Genomic DNA, 21,823 nt, shown 5'->3' on the forward strand with positions numbered 1-21,823 from the left:
AGCCACTTCTAATTGTTCCAATTACTACTGCTTCCGCACCACCACCTGCACTAATCATATCACCAAGGCAACATAATTTATGTACACATTCCAGAGTTATATCTCCATAAACCAACCTTTCCGCTCTAACTAGAGCCACATGTTTGCCGACACAAACAGCACATTTGAAGTCAGGTACCACCTGCCATCTACTCTCTTGTGCACCCAGCAGTTGCAGGATTTACACGATATTGAACTGCTTACCCACACCTTTTCTACAGACAGCACAGGGCCACCTGGGCCACCACATTTTTCCACACTTCCTTCTCCCACATCACGAATCAGTACTTTTGTTTTCCTTGTATTCACTTTCAGTCCTCTGGCCTCCATACTCTCCTTCCATACTGTAAATTTCCCCATTACCTCTTCCACACTGTCGGCTATCAGCACCAGGTCATCAGCATACAGGAATACCCAAGGTAAGTCTCCTCTAAATTCCTGTGATATAGGCTCAAGAACCATAATGAACAGGATTGGGCTCAAGACTGACCCCTGAGCCCTGATGACCCCTCAAGACTGACCCCTCAAGACTGACCCCTGAAGAGTTCATGGAAATTCCTATAAATCCTATAAATAAATAAAATTCCCATAACAAGACTGGCCCCCTGATCCAACAAAGAAGCTTTATTCTTTGTTCTTAATCTGGGGTTAAGCCCAAAACATTAACTCCTCTTTTATTCACGGTGGATGAAGTGGTATTTGTTTTATTTGTTTTACTGTATATAGACCGACAGTGCCATGAGCACTCAATCTCATTCCTGACACACTGTACCATCAGCATAATTGCCTTTATTACCCCCCCCCCCCACTCCACAGCCATGACCTGTGCATCCTTCGTTCATGGCCTGGCACCAGCCAATGGTGTGGCATAACGCCCCTGCCACGGCAATGACATGTAGGCAAGGTGATGCCACTGGCACTGCCCAATCCAGGACACCAACATAACACCTTCTGGGGCCCCAGTATGACCAGTGCTGCGCTGGAACTCCTGTTCTGAGAGTGTGGGCCATGAGGAGGTTTATAAAACCGCATATGGAATGCAGACACATCCAGTGTCACTTCTTTTTTTTTACCTTACTTTGGCCGTACCTGGTTATACAGAGACGACTATGCAAGCACACAGAACAAGTTAACTTAACATCCTAGTTTGTACGTACCCCCCCCACACCACCCCCCAAATGTAACAATACATTTGAGAGAGAGAGCTAAAATTTAAGTGAGCAGTCCGATTATGCTCTGGAGTGCATTACAAAATTGTTGGGAAAAAATTGACTGAAACATCATCCATGAACTAATTCAATCAATTGCAAATGTAGTCGAGACAGTTCTCAAGGCAAAAGGGGGTCACACTGATCAATGAATCTACGTACACTGTAAGGACAGATTCGATTTTTCCGATGATAATATAGTTACGATATCCTTCATCATCATCTTGTGGCCGTGGCCGAGACAGACTTGACGAACCCTTCCAAGATGTCCCTGTTGGCCATTGCAGTAGGAAGATTGCTGGTTTGAACACCTGTGTCTCTCACAATCATGCCAAAGTACAACAACTTCTGACCATGCTTCAATGTTAATGTTTTGGCTTCCAAAGGATGAGGAATGAAATCACCTGCTCCTTGGCCATAAAGCAGTGACCTGCAAATTGAACCCTTCATTTTCTAGTTGTGTCAGACATCAGTGGGAGACGACTATATCCTGAAGAGTTCATGGAAATTCCTATAAATTTGCTTTTGGTGTCATACTCTAACAATTAATTTTGTTATCACATCTAATTTTAAAACTTTGTTGCTGGACTCAAACTTTTGTACCCTTGCAGAGACTCACACTTTCTTCGATGCTTTTGTCCTTGCAATTTTCACCTGTGGACATGGCATCGTGATTCACCGACACCATATTTCACTCTCAGATGTTGTGGGTATTACAAGTGAAATTAAATGCAAATAAACCGTGAACATTTACTGTAGGCTGTCACTACAGAAATATTTATTACATCATGACTTACATTTTTCAGTAATTAAATTCAAAGTTACATCACAGGCATGCAGTTATGAATTATATGATGATTTGTACAACCAAGCTCAACTCTTGCTGAACAAGGCATGCATACCTTGCATTGGCTCATTGGACCAGCAGATTGGTTGTGCTGCAGTGCTCAGTCCATCCTGAAGCTCAGACTGCCCTGCTTGCTCACAATCTTCTTTCGTATACTCTTTTGTTTCAGCCTGTGACATCAACTTGTGTTCTGTTATATCTGACTTTGAAGCAGTGGCTGAACCATTGTATGTAACCAACACAAAGCCATCGCTTTCCTCCATTTGGTCAGTCCATAATGCTGTGTTTGAACCACAAGTTATGCCATGCTCTTCTGGAATGGGGTGGGGGAAGGAGGAAATGAGAACCAGAAAATAACGTGCAAGGATAGCTTAGTTGGTAACATGATTACCTCAAAATACCTGATTCTGGATTTTATACCCAGCAAGTACAATATAATCAAATTGAATATCCTATTAGACCAGTAGGGTGTGCCTATGGTGTATTTATGATCATGTGGAAGTCAAAGATATCATGGTTGTTTTTTTTCTTGTGTCATGGTTTCTAATATTTTAGTTAATTTTAAGCAGAAAGTACAGACAGGTTCATGGTTAAGGCCCATAGCCATTAATAATGACCTCCTGTAAACAAAGGAAGTGAATATAAGAGTAAACCACACGTTGTGGTTGACTATCTAATGTTAATAATGTTGTGGACTCCAGGCTTTGTGAATCAAAATATATTACTGGTGATTCACGAGTGGATCTGCAACAAATGTATCCGAAAACAGGTGGAGCAGTTAGATTATCCCCACCCTGAAGATGGTTTCAGTGTTCTCACCATGAAGCCACCACAGAACCGGTGCCAAGAAAATGTGTTGCAATGTTCATCAACACAAACAATTATCCATTAACAGTTCAAGATCATCCAATCCACGACTGGTCGTCATTTTCCTGCTGCCCAAAAATTCGGAACAAAAACTATTAAGGTTTTTTAATTTAAGTGGATTACCATGCCGAATCAAATTGACACGTGCCTTTTTTAAAGCAACTCTGAAGCAAAGCTCAGGGCATAAAATATAATTAGCTGTGTCTGGTATTGGGTTGGTCTCCAAACTCACCATTGCTGTTCATGCCAATCCAAGACCTGAAGCCAGCTTGGCTTTGTGCTGGGTTTAGGGTAGTATCAGCACAGCAGCTGTCATCAGCTCCATCAGAGTCGCTGCTTAAGTCATCTGCTGCCTCATGTTCTACTGTAAGAAATTAAAGATAACCTTATTGCGCAGAATCACATCAGTCATTTCTATCTTATCCTGCCTCACGCAAGAACTTATTGCCGAGTACAAGAAAATGATTACTTTTTACAAATCTTAAGACTTTAAAGGTGTGCTTGTCTGTCTGTCTGTCTGTCTGTCTGTCTGTCTGTCTGTCTGTCTGTCTGTCTGTCTCTCTCTCTCTCTCTCTCTCTCTCTCTCTCTCTCTCTCTCTCTCTCTCTCTCTCTCTCTCTCCATTAATCCCCTTCCTTGTTGTGTTCACTGTGGTCACACTGCCCCACAATAACCTTTTTTACCCCTTGTTACCTCATTCCCATGAGCTGAGGTTTTGTATGCAAAAAAAAAAACAATTGAAAAGGTGAAATGCATGTCCAGGTACAAACTTACCAAGTACGGATATTTCAGATGGTGCTGAGTCACTAGTGTGTTTTGAAAAGTCTGAGAGTGGTTGATTTGGAACCTGCACAAGCCTCGTCTGCCACATCTAGTGGAAATACGTACAGTTGAGTCTCTTAAACCATTATCAAAGAAGTCTCAGCTTCACATATGCTGTCAAATTGGCATCAAATTAACCCCCCCCCAAAAAAAAAAGAGTAGGAATAAAGACAGCGATAGACAACATGAGGAGGGTAAAAGAGAAAATGAAACATGTTCAGAGAAAGAGATACCACTTTTTAAGTTTTCGGTGAAAGTCCTGAAAATTATGCTGCTTTTCATGTTAGCTTACTTTTGGTGAAGTGATGAAGGAATACATATTGTTGTGGGAATGTGATCGGGGATAAAGGGAGTAATGTAGATCAGTTATGTCATGAGAACATGTTTAGGATAAACGAGTACAGTATATATGTGGAAATTACAGGGAAGTGTCGAAGGATGTATCGGGAGCGAGAATTGTGATTCCTCTCCCCCTCCATACGTGTTAAAGCATCTCTCTCCCCCCTTTCCTTTTGACCACCCACCCCCCCCCCCTTGATCAGCCTTCTGTAATCTGTCCTATGTGTCTTTCATGACTGAACTGACAGCCCAGCTTCGCCAGCAAGTGTGCCCTGCTTCATGGAACGACATGCCTGACCCCTCGGGGCAGAGTGCCGTGTGCAAAGGCCACCGGGTTACACCAGCAGCAGTGGGCATGTCACAGCATGGTTCGGTGTGTTTGCAGGGCCAATGAATGGGTGGTCGCAGGGTGAGCGGGCATGGAGGGGTGTGATGCTGGTAGCAAAAGGGGAGAGTTGCAGTCGTGTCATTGTGGTTGCTGGCGTTTGAGTTGAAATTTGAGGTGCCTAGGTCTGTGCCAATAAGCACGGGCGTGCTGACGACCAGAAGGAGCAATTTGGCGAAGACCAAACCTAGATCCATGATTGACTCCATGCCAAAACACACTCCAAACCAGCTCCGGTGTGAGGAGGTTTCTTATGCCCCGTCTTCCCAACCCCCCCGCCCCCATGCCCCACCTCCCCCCTCCCTGTCTTAGATATCTGTGGTATGAATGTGCAAAAGTTGCGGTTAAACCGGAAGTGATATCGTGGACATGTGGAATTTTAAGTGACTGTACATAAACTGTCATAAGTGCTTCCTTCTTTTTCTCTTCCAACTTGTTCTTCCAGGAGTTTTGACGTCAAACCCATTCGGGGCTCATCAAATGTGATAGGATTCTTCAGGGTTGGCTCAGCGCAAGTATTAGCGAACATGAAACTTATCGCAGTGGCAGAATCTCGTTATAATTTTTCGTGCACTGAAAACAGAAGTAAAGATCTGTTTGACTTTCCTGATGGACGGTGCATAATAAATTGTGGATTATAGCAATGAGCATCTGTTACTAAAAGGGGTTCGTGCAAGTAGTAGATTTCACTCAGCAACTACCCGGCAGTTCACTGTTACAATGTATATCTCCTCTTCTTCTTCTTTCGGCTGCTCCCGTTAGGGGTCGCCACAGTGGATCATCCGTATGATCCGCATAATGATTTGGCACATGTTTTACGCCGGATGCCCTTCCTGACGCAACCCTGGTCGCCTCTTACGACACAGGGATAACTGTTACAATGTATATATATATATATATATATATATATATATATATATATATATATATATATATATATATATATATATATATATAGCTTTCTGCAGCTGAACCTTTCATGCATGGCTATCAGGGCACGTTTGGAAGCTGGCAGCATAACTAGAGGTGTGTACACTCGCCTCTGAGCTATCTCGCATGAGTTTGAAACTTGGTCCAGCTATAAACTGTCTCCCTGGTTTTTCACATGCAAGGTGAGGCATCAATGTGTGTGTGCCATCCCTCAAATGGACATTAAGCTGGTTGTCCCATGTGCCATCAGTAGTTGGTGGACATTAAGTATCGCATGGCCGATGTCCTTCGCGAAGAGTAGACGAGCTATTGCTGGCACCCTGAACAAATTCCCAATTCCTTCTCTGACCTACATGGGGTACTGCATCAGCAGCATCGCCACACTCCTGCAAGAAGTGATGGAAACTTGCAGCCACATGCTGCATACGAACCAATGAAAAGGGCCTGTTTGAAATCAAATACAAATAGGTGAGGAACAAAAAAAATTTTTTTTTTACATGAGGCGACAACAATGAGCAAGTTTGTCTGGGAAACCTTAAATAATAAAACTGTTGTATCAATAGAAATACAAATAAAATACAAGTACATATGATGTATGAACAGTACATTAGAAGAATTAGAAGAATAATAAATCGTGGAATTAAAGCATGATGTACGTTGTATGAACAAGCATGCTGAATTACATTTAAAATTCAGAGAATTTTTAAGATATCCAGAGATCCGCAGCATGAGCTACGTTTCTGCAGGTATTACGGATAATTCTTAACAACAGGCATCTCTGAAAGATGGAGCAAAGCCACAAGTGACTGCAGTATTTTTTTTTAAGTACTCACCCGTACTACACCATCAGAATGCCCAGTTACGATGACGTTCTGCGCATCCCATTCATGCGTCTCTGACATGCAACAGCACAAGATATGCTGTGACCGCCCAGAAAACGAGTTTACACTTGCGACCGGATCACCGTTAATGTTCCACAAGTAGATGCAAGTGCCAGCACAGGACACGATGTCACCCTGGAGCAGAAAACATCAGTGCAATGGAAAACGGGGGCATCAACTGTTGAAGCAAGAAATTACAACAAATTAAAAAGGCAAAACCAAGGTCACATCACTTTTCATGGAGACTATTCCACAGCACCTTTACTTGAAAATCATTACGAAGAGTCTTCCTTCAACAAGCGAGTGAAGAAACCAAATGCATCACTAAATGTACCTCGTTACTACCATCTATTTCTAAAAGGAGAAGGGTCTGTCCATCGGTGTGTGTGTGTATGTGTGTGTCAGTCACGTTTCATTCTAAAGGGCTCCTGCTGTTGTATAACAATAAAAATGCTACATTTGGAAAGCTAATAATGGATTGACTTGGAACGAAAGATTGTATCCATTTTATCATGAAGGTTCCCGTTTTAAAAGCCTCTCTTTGTGGGATTGAAGAAGACGTGGAATAGGAGCTTAATGCAGTGGTTCCAACGGTAACACTCATTATTCTGTGACAACGAGAACCCTTCAGAAGTGTACAGAAGGAGCACATAAAATTATGAGTCGTAATATTTATTGAATCAATATTAAAAAAATTATATATATATATATATATATATATATATATATATATATATATATATATATATATATATATATATATATATATATATATATATGTACGCAGAAGGAGCACATAAACAACCACAGTTATGACAACAACAATTACGTGTTGTAGAAATATCCATTTTTCATGTGTTTTACTTCCTTTTACATCCTCATTGACACTCACAGATAGATGTGCAATATATTTGTGAAGCCCAGCAGCGAAGTGACAGGATGACATGCCGAGTGTCATTCAAAATACATTAAAAAAAATCCAGCAGCAACATGTACAGAATATATAAGTTTTAATGCAAAAGGTAATATGTCACAAAAAGCATCGACGGAAGGAAGGAAAAGTGTTTCAAGTCTTTAGATATTTTAGCATGGGAGCGTGCCTTGAGTCATGACGCCTTGTTCACTTGCGATGCATCGCACCAAGTTTCTCCAGTTACTATAAATAAACTACGTACACCTCCCCGCTATGTTTCCAGCTTCTCTTTAGCAAACCAAATCGCTAACTAGCAATAAGCGGCACAAACACTGCATATCCTAAACCTATCATGTGGTTTCCTCCAACGAAGGGTGCTGGTCAGCAACCAAAATGGTAGCAGTGGTTTTACCACATTCCGTTGTGAAGGGATGTGCAACACTGTACAACAACATTTCAGCAAACAGGATTTACAGTTTATTTCTCATTGAATATGAGAACAACGTTTTGAGCAATTCCACAGGTTAATTCAACCTTTCATCTGTTTGGGTTTTGGGTCCATCAACATACTGTCTCCATGAAATCATGAAAGCAAGAGAAACATCAGTCATCCCATTGTGCAAACTCACTAGCTGTTGAGAGTGCATAGTCTTAAATGGAATGTTTGGTATGCAGAGCTGTGTGTGACTTGCATTTTGCTTCAACACATAGGCAAACTCCTCTAGCTTCAACATATATGCATACTCCTCTTACTTCAAAACATACACAGACGCCTCTTGCTTCAACACCTATGCAGACTCTTATGAAGACTTCCCTACCAACCCCGCTTCCCAGCCCTCAACCAAATCATCTACCCATCATGTTATGGAAAGGAAATGTAAATCCTTCAACTGAAATGACATTAAAGGAATTCTGCTATCATTCAAGCATTATTAATGTCTACAGAACATTAAAAACCAGCTTAAATGAGCTAAGATCCTCGTCCTCTTAATGATGACGTCATAAAAACGAATGTGACGTCATTGTGATGTATCAGGTTTGCGATAAATTATCTGTGCTAATGCCCGGCTTTATTCCCGAAAACAAAATTCAAACAGCTTGCCTCGTTTCGGACATAATGGTATAGGCGATTTCCATTAGCGGCGATATTATGACTTCAACTTTTTTTCTAGGAAGAATTTCCAAAATCGGAGATGGTTACTGCCTGCACGTGGGCTTTCGGCATATACATGGCAAGTTTCACGAAGATCCGATGAAAACTCTGGGTTGTGAAACAAAAAATGTCAAAAAAATAGGAATGATGTCATAAAAATTGATATGACGTCATAGTGATGACGTCATATGACGTCATAGATATGATCATATGTGTGGTAATTCATCTCTGCTAATGCCCTGTTTGATTCCCGCAAACAGAATTCAAAAAGCTTGCCTCGTTTTGGAGATAATTTTTTAGGCGATTTCCATTAGCGGAGATATTTTGACGTCATAACTTTTTTTTCTCGGAGGAATTTTCAAAATCGGAGATGGTTACTGTCTGTGCAGGGTATTTTTACATATATGTGCCAAGTTTCAGGAAGTTTCGATGAAAACTGGAGGCTGTGAAACAAAAAAGTCCACAAGAAGAAGATGAAAAACAACAACGTGAGTAAGACTTAGAGATCCTCCACGAGGATCTAAAAATCGACAGAAGTTGAATTTTTCAACTTCAAAGCGCAACGTGAAACCGCCAGGAAGTCTCTTCTAAAATGGGTAGCGACGTCCTTTTAGCACTTCCTTCACTAATTTTTGACATGTTGGCTACATTATGATTCAATGAAAAAGTAGTGTAGAATGTAGATGACACATTTTATTATTTTTGAGAGAATAACATGGATATATGCGTTACAGTTATCACAGCCAACTTAAAAAGAGCTTCAGCATAAATTAGTTTACTTTTAGTTTTCTGCGGTGCGTGCAAACATTAGTCACAGGTTGTTTGAGGTGAAGTGTCAGCATGAACTCTACTCACTGCACATCAGTCGATGTGCTTGCTCACTAAGACTATGAAATTCCAAGATGATTGTCAGATTGTAATTAGATCAACCTTGATGTAAAATGCATATGTATACAAATAGCATATCGACCTGTCGGACCCTGGCATTCACAGGGTATATGTTCCTGAAAAATGCCACAATGTCGAATTCACGAATGTCAGGGTATTTTATTAATGGGGAAAAGAGGGATAGGTTCCTGGTGGTTCATGATTCATTAGGGAAAATCAAAAATCCCATGAAAAAAAAAGTGAATATGCCCGTGGGAAAAAGCAAAAAAACCCTGCAAATATGCGAAGCACAAGGCCACAAATGTAGAAGCAGGTAACATTGTATGAACCGTGAATATCTGGGGTCTGCAAATGTCGGGGTCCAACTGTACTGGAAATAGACATTATATCTTTAACTCATCAACTGAGATTGATAAATATAAGTTCTGATATTCCATTTTAATCAGTCCTAACACAGGCCTATATGCCTAAAATACAAGCTGTAACGAACATTTCCGAAATGTCGAAAGGTGTTCCTGTTGCCTGTGTACGAACCAGTGTGTGTGTGTGTGTGTGTGTGTGTGTGTGTGTGTGTGTGTGTGTGTGTGTGTGTGTGTGTGTGTGTGTGTGTGTGTGTGTGTGTGTGTGTATGCAAGCCTATACAGTGCCCTCAGAAAGTATTCACAGCCCTCGACTTTTGTTACATTTTGTTGTGTTACAACCTGAATTTAAAATGGATTACATTAAAAAAATTAGTCACTGATCTACACAAAATACCCTGTAATGACAAAGTGAAAACATGTTTTTAGAAATTAGTGCAACTGAATTGAAAATGAAAAACTTAAATGTTTTGCATCAATTAGTACAGGATTCAACCCCTTTGCCTTGACACTCCAAATTGAGCTCAGGTGCATCCAATTTCCTTTGATCATCCTTGAGATGTTCCCACAACTTGAATGGAGTCCACCTGTGGCCAATTCAATTGCTTGGACATGATTTAGAAAGAAACACACCTTTCTATATAAGTTTCCACAGTTGACAGTACACGTCAGAGCAGAAACACGACCATGAAGTCCAAGGAACTGTCCGGAGAACTCCGAGATAGTATTGTAAGGAAGCATACATCTGCGAAAGGGTATAAAACGATTTCTAGTGTTGAAAGTTCCCAAGAGGACAGTGAGCTCTATCATTAGGAAATGGAAAGAATTTTGAACGACCCAGACTATTCCTCGAGCTGGCCGTCTGACCAAACTGAGCAACAGGACAAGAAGCACTTTGGTAAGGGAGGTGAATAAAAACCCAATGACCACTCTGATAGAATTACAGAGTTCCTTGGCTGAGATGGGAGAACCTGTTGGAAGGACAACAATCACTGAAGCATGACACAAATCTCAGCTTCATGGGAGAGTGGCCAGACAGAAGCCACTCCTGAGAAAAAGGCACATCACAGTACACCTGGATTTGCAAAAAGGCACGTGAAAGACTCTGAGATCATGAGGCAAAAGATCATGTGGTCTGATGAGACGAAAATTGAACTCTTTGGCGTGAATGAAAAGCGTTACGTCTGGCAGAAACAGAGCACAGCTGATCACCCATCTAACACCCATCCCTGCCATGAAGCATGGTGGTGGCAGCATCATGCTATGTTGATGCTTTTCAACAGCAGGCACTGGGAGACTTATAAGGATAGAGGGAACAATGAATGGAGCCAAATACAGGCATAATCCTTGAGGATAACCTGCTTGAGAGTGCAAAAGAATGAAGATTACAGAGAAGATTTATGTTCCAACAAGACAATGACCCCAAACATACAACAAAAGCGACACTGGAATGGCTTCAGAACAAGAACGTGAAAGTCCTTGATTGGTGGAGCTAAAGCCCAGACTTGAATCCCATTGAGAAGTTGTGGAAAGACTTGAAGATTGATGTTCACCAACGCTCCCATCCAACTTGACAGAGCTTGAGAAAATCTGCAAGGAAGAATGGGGAAAAATCCCCAAATCCAGATGTGCAAAGCTGATACAGACATACCCATGAAGACTCAAAGCTGTAATCACTGCCAAAGGCGCTTATCCTCAAGGATTTGCCTGTATTTCTCTCCATTCATTGTTCCCTCTATCCTTCCAAGTCTCCCAGTGCCTGCTGTTGAAAAGCATCCCCATAGCATGATGCTGCCACCACCATGCTTCATGGTAGGGATGGTGTTCGATGGGTGATCAGCTGTGCTCTGTTTGTGTTGACTCAAGGTGTTGAACACTTATTGACGGAAGAGATTTCAGATTTTCATTTTTAATCAATTTGTAAACATTTCTAAAAACATATTTTCACATTGTCATTATGGGGTATTTTGTGTAGATCGGTGACAAAATAATTTAAATTTACCCCATTTTAAATTCAGGCTTTAACACAATAAAATGTGACAAAAGTCGAAGGGTGTGAATACTTTCTGAAGGCACTCACTGTCTTTAGTGAACATTACATTTATCAACCATGACTATTTTGATACACATCAAAAGGTATGGTGATAGACTACCCCCTTCAGTGTAAAACATTGAAAATGAATTAAACACGTGAATTTTCAAAATTCAAATGACCGATCATGGCCATTACCATCAGTATCTTCAGTGAAATCATGATGTCAAAATAAATAGGTTATAAAATTATATCTCGTGTGCATTCAAGGTCTTGCGAATGCAGGTCTTGACACAATATGGATGAGTGCACTCTCTTTGGTATTCAAGAGAATTGTTTAATACATGTTATTATTCAATATCACAAAGTAAATAACTGGTAATTATCAAAGTTTTGAACTTGTTTGACAGGAAACTTGGTCTTTTCTCCCCCCCAACTTCGATTAGATATTTGGTAAAAAAAAAACAAACAAACAAGCAGTCATAGCCTGGTACTTACGAAATCGTCAACTTGACCACTGACCTTGTCTAATAAAAGCTGTCTCAAGAGAACGTAGCTACGCAAACCAGAAGTTTCTAAGATGATTCTGTACCAAACCATCAAAAATCGAATGTTTTGGATGTTTGACCTCACTGTGACCTTGACCTTTGACCGATTTTGACCAAAATCTAATCAGCGCTCGCCACCACCCTCCTGAATCACGTGGTGTAATTTGACATTGGAAGCTTCTTCCGTTCTCGAGTTATCTGTACCAAACCATCAAAAATTGAATTTTTGACCTCACTGTGATCTTGACCTTTGACAGATTTTGACCAAAATCTAATCAGCACTAGCCATCACCCTCCTGAATCACGTGGTGTAATTTGACATTGGTAGCTTCTTCTGTTCTTGAGTTATCGAAATAAACAAACAAACAAACTAACAAGCAAACAAACAAACAAACAAACAGAAACGGAAGGCATCAATATACTTACGAAATCTTTAGATTTCGTAAGTAACAAACAAACAAACAAACAAAAAAAAAACAAATACTCTACTATGACTACTGCTGTTATTATTATTCCCATCTTCTTTTTGGGTCAGCTGGGGAATATTTTTAGCCCATTGTCTTTCACGAACAGGCAGGCCAGGCATGACATCTACTTGAAGATGGAAGGAATTTGTAATTTGCCCAGGGTACTGGTGAAACATTGTCTTATCGTCATTAAAGACACAGTGGGATATTTTGCTTCCACTAAGTCATAGTAGCAGACAGGATATCCAGCTTAACGTCCGTCTACTACTTTATAATGCAATGCCCTGCCTGCGAAGAAGCAATCGAACAGTTTATAGGTCGGCTGAAAATCGAACCCATGTAAGACAGTTCAAAGGTAGCATGTGAATGGAAGTTAGGCGAGACAGTGCGCTACCTCTGTGCCTTCCTGTCTGACATAGTACATCGAAAATCGTATTTCCCGCGGTTGCCAAACCTGAACACAAGTGCGAAGATGACATTATTTTGTCATGTGACTGTAGCTTGTTATCTATGGTCATGTTTGGCAGCAAGGTGCTTTTTTGTGGGGCACATTTATATCTCATTATCGAAATACAATTATATAATCAATATTTGAAACATGTTCACATGTTTTTAGGAAGTTAGAAAAATGACATAAAAAATTAACTTGCAGAAGGTTGGCAGAATTCCTCTAAAAAATCATTTGATGAAACCATTTTAAGTAATTCCTTTTGCTGACCCAACCCTTTTCCAACAAATTTTATTTGAGCTCCTTCTGGCTCTGGAAAGAAATTGGGGAAGAGGACAAGGAAAGAGATTTTCAAAACTGTGTTGAAAATCATGGAACCATGGTTGAACAGTAGTTGTACCATTTTCTTGATACCAAGGTATGTGTTGTGAGTTCACAAATTCTTATCGAGATGAGACTATGGCACAATAGGATTAAACAACATAACCTCCGTTAGGGAATTTTTCAATCCCACTCTTCCCTTCTGGTCTTCAAAGCAGCTGTTCACCACCATTTCTTATCTTCCCCCATCCAAAACCATGATCTTTTCTACCCCCGTTAATCCACCCCAGACCTACCGCCTTCAAATTTCCTGTTTTTCTTCCCGAAAGTCCCTAATCATCTTGTTTACCCCGTGTACACAACCCCATTCCTCTCGCTTCCACAGATCTCCTATTGTTTCTGTTCCCCACTATTTTGTGCTTCCCTCTCCCACCCCTATTTTCTCCTGCCTTGTTATATGTTCTATGTGTTAGCTCTTACACGAGCCATGACGTGATATACAACCGACCCTCCCCCCCCCCCCAAAAAAAAAACCCACAATAATTTCACTATCTAGTTTGCATTCTCTCTTACCGAGCACATTTCATTTTGAGCCTCATACAAGTATAAAAGTTCAAACGATATTAGATCTTGGCTATTAAATAGAATGATAAGGATACTATGAGGAAGACTTGGTACATTAATGAAGGAATATGAAAACAATTTTTATATGACAATCATACTAAATAAGCAATTTGGTGTCTGTCTGTCTGGTTGACCATGATACGTTCGATTGGTACTTTTCCAATGACAACCAAACATTCTAGGAGGAAAAAGAGTCACACGATGGAGGTTGGGGCAACTTAATTTGACCTCCTCCCCAAGGGTGTTTTACGCCTTGGGCGAAATTCGTGTTAAGGTGTATATCCGTGTTAAGATAGCTAATTGTGGCACTTTTCCAAGGCCACCTCTAACAACAAAAGCAATTACAACGATAATGATAATAGCATAATATTAATGTTATTACAAAACAATATTAACACTACTAATTTAATATCCCCTCTCCCAAAGGGTTTTTCGTCTTTGGACAAACACCGTGTTAATGTGTATAAATACCTAATTGAGGTGTTTCATGAGGCACCCCAAACGGAAGTAAAAAATATTATAAACCACAAAAACATATGATTACCTGTTTAAACTGTCACTACTGCCGTTTACCACTCAACTGAAAAGGAAGAAACCCGATATTCTTGAGGCATTATATGCTTATCGGACCCGCGCCTAGATCTACGATAATTATCTATCTACCCCCAAGAGAGGATAATAACATGACCCTTTCTGCTGCTCCGGTAGGAATTGGGTGGACTAGCTGATCAAATCCGATAAATAATAAAAACATGAACAAACGACAGGAGTAAATGATTTCTTTCAAAAATAGCAAAGTAGGAATATAGCTCGTGGAAACTCAAGAGCCACAGAGACTTGATGACACTGGGAGATGATAAGCAGAGACCCCTGAACATGAAGACATCAAAACAAGCTATGAGATAGAAGCACAAAGCATGATGGGTTTGGGAATTAGTAATGCCTTTTGTTCGTAGTGAATTAATAGTGTGAAGGCATTGTTGTTTTGTCGAGATAAACAGAGATATCTCAATTTGGTATGATAACCAAACAAATGTAAGGAATGAAAAATAAAGTTCTCAACATGATAATTAAATAATTCCAGAAGATATGAAAACTATTCCTTCAACTTGAAATGAGGTGAACAGCACAAAGCGAAAAGGAACTGGAAGGGTACTCGGTAGAGAGCATACCTCTGCCAGACTTAACAGTTTGTTTTGGATCCCACTGATATTCAGATGAAATAAAATCTGCTTGTTCTTGTTCTGATCTGGATTTGGACCTGAACCAAAATCGAATCTCGTTCTTGTAACCTAACCAACTCATTCACCAAGTTTTGTCATAACTCATCCACAACTTTTTCAGATATCATGCTGTGTAGTTTTTTGGCCCCATCTCTCAATGGTGAAGAATCAGTTGGAAATTTTTAAAAAAAATTCTCGTCTCCGGATCAAGAATCGGATCTTTACCAAAGTCAAGCTGATTCGTTCTTATCACACATCGAACCTGTCCACCAAGTTTCATTCGAATACGTGCATAAAATTTTGAGATGTCGTACTATATATCGGTTTAGCCCTATCACTCAATGGTGAAAAATCACTTGAAAAATTATTGTATCCAGATCCGGAATCGGATGCTGACCAAAAATACGCGTTGTTATCCTTGTCCGGTCAACTACAAATGCAAAAAAATTTCAGATTGGATGCTTGAAAACTGTGGACAAAAATCGTATGACAAACAGACAGACAGTACAGACCAACATAGTTGGCAAAATTATTTTGCCAAGTAACAAACAGACAGGGGTGAAAACATAACCTCCGTCCATCGCAGATGGCGGCAGTAACAAGCACTCATCATGTTCTCTTATCGTGAGAGACGACCTCGTAGCTTGTTCCTTTGAGAAACACATTTCTAATGAATGACTGTAAATTTCAAACTAATTTGTGATTTTGGGATATTATCATGTTACCCGAGCACGTGATCTCATTGATCATGACGTTACCTGACCGACAAGTGGTAATCTCTTCATTGATAAGCATGAATGGTGTCTGAGTGGTGAAAATATTATTATTTTATTCAAAAGAAAGAAGTTACAATGGAGCATCCAACACACGAGTTTTGGGAGAGTAACCAGGTAGAAATATGGTTGAATAGTCTGTCGCAGTGTCAGTGTGGGACCTCAAAGTGATGATTTGTTGCAACGTCAGTCAGTTGCATCTTTTTGTGAAGTACTGTACTTATTAGCAGTTAAAATATTACATCATTTGACTTTCCATTTATGAATACAAGCACCCTTTTATTTTATTGTGAAAATCCGTGACATACCGTGAGGTCATTGATGCAAAGAGCAGAGATAGGTGCGTGGTGTCCGCGCAACTGGCTGACAAATACTAGCTTGTTGAGGTCCCAGATGATACAGGTGTGGTCGCGGGATCCGCTCACGACCACACGGTATGTGGCTGAAGCAGTGAGGCACGTTACAGCATCCGTATGGCCATATAGAGCCTATAGGGTAGATGTTAAAGTTACATAACATACAAGATGCTTAATACCCAATTAATGCCATCAAACTCCCACAGTAATCTACCTGCCATAGAATCATACGAGCACGATCCTTGGTGCTGAGCTCTATGTGCCAGACGCACACAGCTGTGCTATTCCCAGCAGTGATGATGGTGCGAGGATTCGGGCATGTGGCGCACAGAATATGGCCCCACTCATGTGGGGACTCAAACACCACGTATGACTGCAATGAAGTACCACACAAATGCATTCCATGCCATGCTGCACTTGTAACATTCTGAAGTTTATAAAGACAGGAAAGTCTATTTAAGCAGGAAGATCATTCTTAATCTATGGCTATGTTCAATACAGTCTCCAATGGAACATATACGGTGTATGGTTGATCAACGTATCAAACATCCATTATACCGGGACTCCCCCATCTGCACTTGCATATACCGTGCACTTGCATATCATTTATGGTTCTTATGACAAATTCAAATTCATTTTGAAGCACTGTAAAGCCGAAGTGAAACATGATTAAAGCACATGAGTAGAGCCTCTTGCAATTGCTTGTAAATCCTGAGCCAAACACCTTTATGCTGTCCATCATGTTCATTCACTGCGCTATGCTTTCTCAATTCGAATACCACACAGTATGCCTTCTGTACCTTAAAACCAGAACATTGGTAGACTGACATGGTGATTGTCAGCCCAGCAGTTTCTATATGCGATGCTTGATCTGTAATGCACTGGCCCTATGAGGTACAGATCATCCCATTCTCCCACTGGCTGTACCATGCACGACTTGCTGCACTGGCTTGAAGGTGTGCAATTATTTTTGGATCCAACCAATTTCACTGATTAAAGTACTCATGGATTAATATGTTTACTTGTAAATAACAGGATGTTAATCCAAAAGAGTCATCAAGTTAATCAATGGAGTTGTTTTTTTTTAAATGGAGAAGACTGAAATCAAAGCAGCGATGAAGTGTCTCAATAAGGAGGGGTTTACCCCAAAAGGAAATCAATGCGGACATGGTGAGAACAGTGGAGGGTGATGTTCCTTCATTTGCCAATAAAAAAAAAACACTTGGTGAATTAACTTATAAGAGGCAGAACCAGCACTGAGGATGCACCAAGGTCAACGTGCCATCACACCAGAAAAGGTTGAAGTAGTCCACAGGACTTTCATGAATGACAGAGCATCAACATCCAGACACTTACAGTGCCTTCAGAAAGTATTCACACCCCTTGAAGTTTTCACATTTTGTTGTGTTAAAGCCTGAATTTAAAATGGATTGGATTTAATTTTTTTGTCGCTGAACTCCACAAAATACCCCATAATGACAAAATGAAAACATCTTTTTAGAAATTTTTACAAATTAATTAAAAATGAAAATCTGAAATGGCTTGTATCAATAAGTATTTAATCCCCCCCCTAAGTCAATACTTTGTAGAAGCACCTTTGGCAGTGATTATAGCTTCAAGTTATCTTGGGTATGACTGTATCAGCTTTGTACATCTCGATTTTGGGGTTTTCTCCTATTATTCCTTGCAGATTTGCTCAAGCTATGTCAAGTTGGATGGAGAGCGTCGATGAACAGGACCCTTCAAGTCTTTCCACAGATTCTCAATGGGATTCAAGTCTGGGCTTTGGGTGGGACCACTCATGGACTTTCACACACTTGGTTTGATGCCATTCTCATGTTGCTTTGGCTGTATGCTTTGGATCATTGTCCTGTTGAAACGTAAACCTTTACCACAATCCCAGGTCTTTTGCACTCTGAAGCAGGTTCTCCTCAAGGATTTGTCTGTATTTGACTCTATTCATTGTTCCCTCTATCCTTAATGTCTCCCAGTCCCTGACACTGAAAAACATCCCCATAGCATGATGCAGCCACCACCATGCTTCACGATAGGGATGGTGTTAGATGGGTGATGAGCTGTGCTCGGTTCACACCAGACGTAGCACTTTGCATTCAAGCCAATGAGTTCCATTTTCGTCTCATTAGACCATATAATCTCCTGTCTCAAGCCCTGAGAGTCTTCCACATGAATTTTTGCAAACTGTAGCATGCTGTCATGTGCTTTTTTCTCAGGAGTGGCTTCTGTCTGGCCACTCTCCAATAAAATTCTAGATTTGTGAAGTGCTGCAGAGATTGTTGTCCTTCTGGCAGGTTCTCCAATCTCAGCCAAGGAACTCTGTAGTTCTATCGGAGTCTAGGTAGTAAGAGTCTAGGTAGTTCCATATTATTTCCATTTCCTAATGGTGGAGCTCACTTTGCTCTTGGGAACTTTCAACACTCTAGAAATTGTTTTATCCCCTTCCCCAGATCTATGCCTCCTCACAATTCTATCTCGGAGTTCTGTAGACAGTTCCTTGGACTTTACAGTGGAGTTTCTGCTCTGGAATGCACAGTCAACTGTGGGACCTGATATAGAAAGGTGTGTTTCTTTCTAAATAATGTCCAATCAATTGAATTCGCCACAGGTGGACTCCAATTAAATTGTCGAGACATATCAAGGATGAGCAAAGGAAATTGGATGCACCTGAGCTCAATTTGGAGTGTCATAGCAAAGGGGTTGAATCCTGTACCTATTGACGTCAAACATTTCAGCTTTTCATTTCAAATAATTTGCAAAAATTTCTAAAACCATGTTTTCATTTTGTCATTATGGGGTACTTTGTGTAGATTGGTGACAAAAAAAAAATTAAATTTAATCCATTTTAAATTCAGGCTGTAACAACAAAATGTGACAAAAGTTGAGGGGTGTGAATACTTTCTGAAGGCACTGTGCGCTGAGACAGTGGGCATCTGCACTGGGTCAAATGTACTCCCATCTCCCCGATGAAACAATGGGCATGAAAAAGGTTTAATCAAGGTGAGTGTCCAGAATGTTCTCTGCTGATCAGAAGTAAGCTCGACTTGACATCCGTTGAGAACTCCATGGAGTAACCACTTTGCATCAGTGGATCAAGATGAGTCATGGGGTCAATACAGATTCTAAGACCAAACATTGAAGATTGAAGCAAAAGCACACACATTTTCCACCTCCCCAAAAGTTTGAAGATGAGGAATCGGCTGAAAAGGCAGTGGTCAATTTACTGTGAAGGTTAAGGGGTGATGACTGATTATGTCTTTCAAGGAAAGACCATTAATGGGGTATACTATATTGATGAAACAGAAGCCATCAAGAACAAGCACGCGGGAAACCTGTGTCGAGGATTGCTCCTTCTGCACATACAATGCATCACCCCACATAGACAGATTTGGAGGAAACACAAAGATAAACTTTTGCTTTCATTTACTCCCCAATCCAGTCTATTCACCAGTCCTGGCTCCCTCAGACTTCCACCTATTGACAAAGTTGAAGAAAGAGCTTCGTGGTAGAGTTTTGATAATGACAATGAGGTTATGGTTGCAGTCGAGGCATTACTGGACAAACAAAACCAGGAGGTACCAATAAAGGTGCAATGCAGTCCAAAGGTACGAGACCAATAAAGTGCAATGTTTCAAAAAGAGAATTAGGGAACCAAGCAAATTATGGAAAATCAAATCAATCCATCATCAAAACCATCCAAGGCAAGAATTCAGACTCAGACTTTAAGGAATTGGACTTAACTTACCATGACTCCACCAAAATCACAACACAAACAAGTTGTTAGTAATTCTATTGTGTTTTGTGAAAGAAAATGACGTATTATTTTCAAAATTTATGTAATGGAGCTTGAATCATCCAATCATCTGCTTTATGCAGCCAATCTGATCTGCCAGAATAGGCCGGTCGTCATATGACATGTTTCAACTTTTATTTTATTACATTAAATGTGAAAAGATTGACGAAAGGCAAACATCAAGACCTTGTCAGACTCGTGATAACCAAGCCGGCAGCTAAGGTCTGCGAAGCCCCAGGAGAAAGTACGGTTGTACTGAGGAGGGATTAAGAGCCGATGTTCCTCCACGGCCAAGACAAGCTTGTCTAAGCACACGATCTGTCCCACTCTTTCCCGCAGTTCTGTATATGATGAGACAGGAGGATAGGTTATTTGTTAAGAAAGTTTCTTTAATGAATGAACTGTACATCATTGCATATGGGCAAGATAGAGTGTGTTAAAAAGGTATGTTTGTTTATACAATAACAAAGAGATGCACGAGATTGCACACCCTTGATTGTAGTGAGGGAAGGCTTCAAGTTGTGGAGGTGGTGGAAGAAGAGCTTGTCATTTGGTCCACTTGTTGCCAGTGATGAGCTTGGGTTTTCTCCACTGGACTTGCTTCTCACACGTTTTGGAGGGTGAGGCTTTTTAAAGAGCTGAAAAACATAAAAACAAAATTTGAGATAGAACTTAAGAAGAAACAAGTATGGTCGGTAAGCTGGAGGCACAACCAACCAGGAGCAATTGGTGCGGCAAGAGTCAGGTCCAATGTTTTTGGCACCAAGGAACCTTCAATGAGCTGTGCAGACGATGTGTGCCTGTATCTTACTGTACCGCTCCAGAGAAGAGAAAGGGTCAGAGTGGGGGCAACGAAGGATTTGCCTTCGGGAGATGGAGGCTTTAACAGAGAGGGAAGTTGGGACATAAGGGGAAGTGGAGGCAGGGTAATGCAAGAAACCACGAGACCCACACTTCCAACAGTACACCAGGATTCTCATCATTGCCTAATCACGGTCAGCCACCACCCAAGACCAATATGACAATCTTTCCTCTGTGGATGGAAATCATAGATCCTGTGTACATGTCTTTCTTCTACATGGTCCCGGTTGAAGGTTACTTGGTGACCGAAATGCTGGCCCCAGCCTTTTCAGTAGACAGAGTTCTCTTTGTTTGTTGTTCCAGTGGCCATGGAGTAAAGTCTGCGCATGTTGAGTTATAATATATTGAGTGAAAAACTACGAAATTAAAACGATTAGGGAACAGAGAGGACAAGACCACCACATATAGACAATGTAAGTCTCAAGATAATCCCTCAACCAATCCCTTATTTGATTTTGATTGGAAATGGCAAGAAAGAGAAAGTTTAGTGATTCTGAAAGTTATCGCTCATTCGTTTATATGCCTTTATGGTTAGGGTGAATGGCATGGGATCCTCGGGTACCGAGTGAGTTCAAATCTCACTCAGCTGTTGAATTAATACCAGGTGGGGTTAACTCAGCCTGTCATCCTTCCAAGGTCGGCAAAATGAGTGCCAGCATGCTGGTATCCTGTGTCGGAGTGGCGACCCGTCGACCGTCCCTTGGGCTTCGCACCAGAAAAGCGGGACCCCCC

General features: G+C 40.8%; 1 protein-coding gene across 6 annotated transcripts in view; it reads right to left on the bottom strand.

Moving 5' to 3' along the window:
• WDFY3 (WD repeat and FYVE domain containing 3) overlaps nt 1-21,823 on the bottom strand; it is a 343,927-nt gene that overhangs the window by 43,629 nt on the left and 278,475 nt on the right. For 5 of the 6 annotated variants that reach the window (XM_085897990.1, XM_085897992.1, XM_085897989.1 and 2 more), the window contains 8 exons: nt 20,721-20,868; nt 20,417-20,571; nt 16,637-16,795; nt 16,375-16,554; nt 6,270-6,452; nt 3,735-3,831; nt 3,194-3,325; nt 2,150-2,407 (listed from right to left, as the gene is read on the bottom strand). In XM_085897990.1, coding sequence (XP_085754116.1) covers nt 2,150-2,407; nt 3,194-3,325; nt 3,735-3,831; nt 6,270-6,452; nt 16,375-16,554; nt 16,637-16,795; nt 20,417-20,571; nt 20,721-20,868 — 1,312 coding nt within the window. The remainder of the gene's footprint in view (nt 1-2,149; nt 2,408-3,193; nt 3,326-3,734; nt 3,832-6,269; nt 6,453-16,374; nt 16,555-16,636; nt 16,796-20,416; nt 20,572-20,720; nt 20,869-21,823) is intronic. The other variant, XM_085897991.1, reaches the window with a different exon arrangement.

This window comes from Eptatretus burgeri, chromosome 10, assembly GCF_056783735.1.
Source record: "Eptatretus burgeri isolate ZD-2024b chromosome 10, Ebu_testis_v1, whole genome shotgun sequence".
Taxonomy (NCBI): domain Eukaryota; kingdom Metazoa; phylum Chordata; class Myxini; order Myxiniformes; family Myxinidae; genus Eptatretus; species Eptatretus burgeri.